Source organism: Cucurbita moschata, unplaced genomic scaffold (assembly GCF_002738365.1).
Source record: "Cucurbita moschata cultivar Rifu unplaced genomic scaffold, Cmos_1.0 Cmo_Scf00033, whole genome shotgun sequence".
NCBI lineage: Eukaryota > Viridiplantae > Streptophyta > Magnoliopsida > Cucurbitales > Cucurbitaceae > Cucurbita > Cucurbita moschata.
In genome coordinates, this window is record NW_019268549.1 from 517,962 (window position 1) to 525,209 (window position 7,248).

Sequence of the window (7,248 nt, forward strand, 5' to 3'; positions counted from 1 at the left end):
TTTTTTTTTTTTTTTTTCTTTTATGGAAACTTCACTACAAACATTATGAAAAGAAGATGTTAAACTTATAAAGCAAAACTACAAAAGAAACAATCCATTGAAAAGATGGGGAAGTGAATCAAATATCACACAAAAAAGTATAGAAAAGGGGGGAAAATTCCAAGGAATCCACCTTTTTCCACCATTATTCAAACTTAATTGGATTGCTCAAATTCCATTCTTTTTTTTTTTCTCTCACTTTAGTTCAATTCAAAACATAAAAAGATATTAAAATAAAAATTGTTGAGTGGCTTTTTAAAAGAATCCATTGTAAAAATATTTTTCTTTAAAAGTTGTGAACTTGGAAAGCATAGTTTTAGTGAGTCACGTGTTGAATAGAGGGTGTATTTTCTCTAAGGGCTCGAAAGAAGGAGTTGAACCTCGATTAAACAAAGGTTGTTAAAGGACTCCAAAGAAGTAGATAGGCCTTAGGAGAGGCTATATGGTGTACTTTGTCTCATGTGAAGATTGTTGAAGATTGTTTGAGTTCCACGTTGGCTAATGAACAGGAAGCTCATGGGTACATAAGTAAGGGACACAATCTCCATTAGTATGAGACATTTTGGGGAAACTAAAGTAAACAGAAACTAGATTCAAAATCTGAGAGATGAAGAGGATATTTTTTTTATTTGCCAAACATTCAAGACTCAATAAATAACCACTTCTAGATAGGAATCTATTTTTCTTTCCTATTTCTTCTCAGTCATAGAGCTAAAACTTCCTATGCTATGTATTTTTCTTTCTTATTTCTTCTCAGTCATAGAGCTAAAACTTCCTATGCTATGGACTTGTTGCTTTTCATTTGAGTTCGATCCTCGTGTTTTTTCTGCTACGAACTAGAATTCAAAATTCGAAGGAAGGAAAGCGTAAATCAGTAATAATTTTCAAAAAATAATACAAATGAAACTCAAAATTCAAATAGTTAAACATGATGGTTTGAAAATAGAAATTAGACTCCAAATCAAGACTAAGAAAAGACGCAAGTTAGAAGCCAACAAGACTAAGAAAAGGCATTACCAAATGAAAAATAATATTCTTCCCAAAAAGCAAGAAAAAGAAACTCTCCTTCAAAAGATTCACAAAAACAATGGAAAAGTAATAAATAAAGGCACCATCTTTTCGATACCTTAGGAGTCTTTGTTTTGAAGCTCTATCTCTTTTTCCGTATAAGGTTGATTTTGAAGAAGAAATCAATTGCAACAAACTTTGGTACTAATGAAATTCTTGGCTTGCAATCAAAGTAGTGTCCCCACGCCCAAAACACTAAAATCTAAGCCTTGTCAAACAATTTATTAATGGTGCTTAAGCGCAAATAGGTATCAAAAACCAAAGAAAGGGAGCTGGATCAAAGTTCAAAATTTCTTGTTTTTCCCTCTCAAGCAATCTTTATCTTTAGTTTTTCCTTCCCAAGATGGAAAAAAATGGCAAAAGTGACTTATACAGTCGCTTTCAAAGTTCAAGAGAGTAAAGGTTTCTCAACACCAAACTCATCACTTTCATAGCCACTCCCATCACAGTAACCTCCTTTTCCTTTTTCCCCAACCCACAAAGTAGAGCCCACACAATATCAAGAAAAAACCAGTAAGTTTGGAGGTTAGAATTTGGAGTGTCTATAAATTGAGTTGGGTTGGGACATCTTTTTAGACCCAAACAAAATTCAACTATTCATGTGGTAAAATTTCAACCCAAACAATCTTATTAAACCATGAGCCCAACTCGAACATAAATTTTTTGGGTTGGATTTATCCAAGTTGTTCGGGTTATAAACTTTTCATTTATTAAGAAAACTTATGAACCAACCCAATTTAAAAAAATTTCATTTATTTGAACTCAACCCAATCCCTTCTAACCAGAATTAAACGGAGTCGGCAGCTTACATTTTGATTATTGTTTTCAAATGTCGTTTAAAAAATAATCCCCATAGATTGGTTTTGTTGTTAAAGTAAAATTAAAAGAACACTCAACCAAAGGAAAACAGAGCAGCAGATCAACAGAGTAACAGAGTGAGAGAATGATTAGAAGAAGAGTTGCTGTCTAACGTACCTTCAAATGGAAATAATAGTGTTCCCTAAGGTGGAGACAGAGAGAATGACGGAGAAAACGGTTCCATTCCAATGGCCTGAAAATTGACACCAAAACTGGCCCTCTTTTCTTCGTGCCCATCCGTTCAACCTCAAGCTTATGCCAATCACTATTCCTCTATATGAATTTTAGTGCACAAAAGATTCTGAAACAGTCTACAAAGTTATCCTAATGACAAGATCTTTTTAACTGAGTTGATCAATTCTGTTCGAATTGTTTCATCTTAAAAAATGGTATAAGAACAAATATTCAAAAAAATAATTATGTAATTAAATGAAATTATAAAATAAGCCTAAAGACTCGAAAATGAGAAAGGAAACAAAAACTAGATAATTCTGCGTACCTGCGAAAGGAGATCAGAACAAGCTGAAGCAGCAACATGAAACTCAATTTCTTGAGCCAAATGCTCCTGGGTATGCACATCGTTCATCAAATTCATCTGCGAGAAAAAGATATAGAGTCGGAGAAGAGGACAGAGAAAGAGAAAAGTTGCAGAGGCAATAACAATGACGACGGTAAACGGATTGAGCCCTAACGACATCAAATAACGCAGCAACACCGAGTTTCCGGCGTATATGAACTGCACCGCCATCAATCCTCCAATTACCTCCGCATCTTCCATTGCTCCTATCGTTATTATTTCCATATTTTCCCCGATTCATTTTCTTTCCTTTTCCCTCCCAAACTCTACGTTTTCCTTTCATTTTCCCTTATTTTTTCCGAGGACATTTGTGCTAATTGCAATAGCATTCTATCCTTACCGTACGATTTGGTGCCACCGCCGCCGCCAGGAGCTCGATGAGCTCTATTTCTAGTAAACGATGGAACTCCGATAAGAATTGACGCGGTTCGATTTTGGAGTCTTTGTTAATTTCCTCCCCTCTGTTTCAGCTCCTCGCCGCCGCGCTTAAATGAAATAAGATTCCCGACGTCCGTCGTCCTCCGGAAGAAAAAGGTAAAAGAAAAAGGACAGAGAATATTTCCGCACGATGAATTTAATAAAATTAAGAAAAGTTATTAGCCTCTGTTCTTCCCTCTCTCTGTCCCTCGCTTGAAAGGGAATTTAAACCCTAAAATCTTGCTCCATCTCTAAATAACTTGGATTCTCAGGTGCTATATTTTTTCTAATCCTTTTCTCTCATTTGATAGTTATACCTTCTATCGTTGCTATAATCCTGTTCTACATAATCTACCTAAGTATTCGCACGTTTTGATCATACAAAATTAGAAAGTCAAGCACCTTCTCCTTCAATCTCCTTCATGTAGCGATATAAATTCTAACTTTCAAATCAATATTTGAATCAATTTTCAATCGCTGAAAAATAGTTGGAGAAAATGAAACACTACGCGAGAGCTTCAAAACTCCACAACCTTAATCTACTTTCTTCGAATATGCAAGGAAGAAACCAAAATCAAACCAGAAAGTGAAACTAAATCTAAAACGCATAAACATACATACAAACAAAGTAAATACACTACGAGAGAAAGAGAGTGGGAAAGAGAGACCTGGTATTGAAGAATCGTGAGAAAGAATCAAAGTGAGCTCGGAAATTTTGGAAGATTAGGTAACTAAAGAAACGCTTACAGTCTCGTTTTTGATGGCGGATCTGACCGAATCGAGCAATGTAATGAAGAAGAGATGCTGCTGTTGCAAGTTGAAGCAGTCATCGGAGAATGAAGTGAAGACGACGACGATTCAGAAGCGGAACCAAGGGCGATGGTGAAGGATCCTTAACAGGGCGGGATTAGCTTAAAGCCAGAAATCAAACAAAACAAAAAAGCTTTAAAATATAAATTTAGTCTTAATAATATTTCTAATAAATCTTTAAATTTAAGTTAAATTACAAAATAAATAAATCTAAATTTATTAGAATTTTGAATGAAGTTTGGACGAACAAAAATTAAGGTAATGACATGGAACAATGTAACGGTCTCAATTTTCATTATAAGTCACGGTTATATTATTACCACTCTAAATCTTTTTGTTTAATATTCTAATATAAAATTTCACGAGTATATATAATTCAGGATAAAAAAAGTATATGGTAAAGTAATATTTTAAAAAATAATATCTATAAATCAAATATGATATTATACGGTAAATATTATCGAAATTTCATATAAATAAACAATTTTACGATATTATTTAATTTAAAATAATTAACCCAGGTTAATTATTTTATATTATTATAATAATTTTATTTTAATTTAATTTTTTTGATATTGTACTGTAAATATTATCGAAATTTCATATAAATAAACAATTTTACTGCATTATTTAATATTAGATAATTAATTGTTGGTTAGCTATTTTATATTATTATTATAATTTTAAATAATTAAGTTTTAATTTAATTTTCATTCACCTGTCTAAATTTGTAAGTTTTTTTTAATTTATTTGGTAATAAATCTTAATAATTCTCTTAAAATAAATGATTTTAATAAAATTATATAAACTTAATGTTTCAAAGATCAAATATTGTATACGCTGGTGGAGTGAATTATATTAAATAATATATTTATAAATCTTATATCATTATAATAATTTATTAATAAAATAATAATATATCTTGAATTTTAATTTTAAATTTCATTTATTAATAATATACATTAAATTTAGGGTTTTGAGTTTGTTTATTTATTAATATTAATAATTTTTTTAAAAGATTTTAATAAAATTATACAAAAATTTAATTTGTTCGAGAAAAACACGTAATTAACATAAATAAATAAATAAAAGAACTGATCAATGCGATAATGGGCCGGCCCAAGTTGGCTTCTTGTGGGCTCCTTTGAACTTGTGATTGATTAGACTCATGTCGTTTTGATGAACTCATTGTCGTCATTATTTCAAATGTTATCACATCCCCACAAAAGTGATTGACGTTCGCTAAACAATATCTTCTCTCTCTCTCTTTGTGGATGAAAAATAAATAATTTATAAATTTTTGTAAATAATATTACAAAGAGAGGTAACATATAAAATTTAGGAAAATAATTTCATGACTAACATAAAATACTTTATAAATAGAAGCAAAAAATAAATATAGTAAATAACATTAATTTTTATTTTATACTTTTTTGTTTCCTAGAATTACTTTATACTTTATTTAATTTGAAAACTAAATTTTCCAAGTAAATTATTCCATGGATACTTTTCTAAATAATTTGACTATTTAATTTCAAAAATTTGACTATGGTTGTATTTTCCACGTGTATTATTAGAATTATTTATTTATTCTGTGTTTGACTAATTATTTATGTCTTTTCAAAAAGTATATTCTTTTTAGTAATTGGTAAAGGTAGAAGACCCGTTTGGGTTTCTTGCATTTAGAAAGAACGATGGCTACGCCATCTTAAATGACTATTAATTGAACAATAAAAAGTTATTGAAAAATATATTTCAAGATTGGCTAAATATTTTTGGTAATATAATTTTTTTTAATTATATTCAATTTAACAGTTTTGACTTTAATATATAAATTTCAAGAAACTATTCAATGGTATATTTATTCCCTAAATTTTAGCTTTTAAAAATTATATATATATATATATTTTAGGTACTAAATTTCATTTTATATTATTTATATTTTTTTTTTCTAGCAACATTGAAATTCTACATAAGTTTTTAAAAATAAATATTTTTATTTCTGGTTGAATTTTTTAAAATATTGGTAAATTAAAAAAAAAATTATTTATTTATTCGTTCTTTTGAAAATTAAGCGTATAAACAATATTTTCGAACAACCTCCTTTGTAATATTATCTACTTTCTATTTAAATCAAGTCAAAATTTGAAACTAAAAAGAAATTAGTTTTTAAAAAACTTATTTTTATTGGTAGAATTTGACTACAATTTTTTTTTAAAATATGAAAAATAATAAATAATTTTTTTAAAAAAAACTAAAAACGGAATAAGTATCTAACAAGACATAAATTAAAAAAATTATAAAAGCATTCATAGACTATGAACTCTAATTCGTTATAGCATATATTGTTAACATAATTAATGTAAGGATCACACGAATATAATTTAGTGATCAATTAAGGCATTTATATTTTTCTTTGAAATCAAAAGATTAAATAATATTTTTTTAAAAAAAAGAGACATTAGGAATGAAGCTTTGAATATTCTAAAACATCGGGAATTAAAGACTGAATTGAATTAAAATCATATAATTTGAAGAAGTGGGTTACTTTTTCATAAAGTAATACCCAAATGTTTGATTTTGGTCGTTAAGGTTAAGCATATTCTTTTTAAAATCTAAATTAAAATTACATTATAGGAAAGGAAAAGGTAGTCTCCACTCTACAACTTTCCCTTTTTTAACTTGTTCTTACCAAATTTCTTTTTAATAATTCCTTAAATTTTTAATTATTTAAAAAAATGACAAGTTTACTCTAATTTTAAGGTTCTCTTATAAAAGAATAAAAAAGATTGTTATTTATTTATTTATTCTCATTATTATTATTATTATTATTATTATTATTATTATTATTATTTAGTTTAGTTCCATTCTTTGAAAAGTAAATATTTTGAATACCCTTGAGTGGGGCATTCCAAATTGGATAATTTTTATTTATTTATTTTTCCTCTCATTTTCAAGACTTTTTCTTTAATTGGCCCAATTTATTTATTTTCTTATTCAAACCAACGTAACATAGGGGAGTATTTGACCTTTCATTTTTTCATTTCTTTGTTATATATTTAATACATTAAAAAAATTAATAATAAAGATAAGGTTAGGCAGCAATAATAATATTCTTATATAATTATACATTCATTTTCTACTAAATATTTTACATGTCATTAAATAACATATTATTTTATTTCATCAATTTTACAATATTCTTAAGAAATATAAACTGAAATAAATCAACTATTTTATTCGAACATTTATATCACGTCACTAAAGGATAGAGGAAGATACATAAAAACGTCTATTTAATTCGTGAAGAAGGTGAAAATTTTCTAAAAAACGATGGAGAGAATAGGGAGTTCTTCCGGAAGACGGAAATTATATTCTTTTACGTCAGTAGAATATTCTTTTAGTTATAATACTCCCATTTAAATTATTTGGAAATATTTTTTAATAGATTTAACAAAAAAAAAAAAAAAAAAAAAAAA

General features: G+C 28.1%; 1 protein-coding gene across 4 annotated transcripts in view; it reads right to left on the reverse strand.

The window, feature by feature from the left end:
- The window catches only part of LOC111430256, a 4,566-nt gene extending 672 nt beyond the window's left edge, over window positions 1-3,894 (reverse strand). For 2 of the 4 annotated variants that reach the window (XM_023066427.1, XM_023066426.1), the window contains exons 1-3: window positions 2,826-3,894; window positions 2,465-2,794; window positions 2,083-2,238 (exon numbers count right to left, since the gene is read on the reverse strand). In XM_023066427.1, the coding sequence (XP_022922195.1) occupies window positions 2,083-2,238; window positions 2,465-2,767 (459 nt within the window). In that variant the 5' untranslated portion in view covers window positions 2,768-2,794; window positions 2,826-3,894. Of the gene's footprint in view, window positions 1-6; window positions 1,303-2,082; window positions 2,239-2,464; window positions 2,795-2,825 lie in introns of those variants that run through there. The other 2 variants (XM_023066428.1, XM_023066425.1) reach the window with 2 other exon arrangements.
- Between the last annotated feature and the right edge of the window lie 3,354 nt (window positions 3,895-7,248).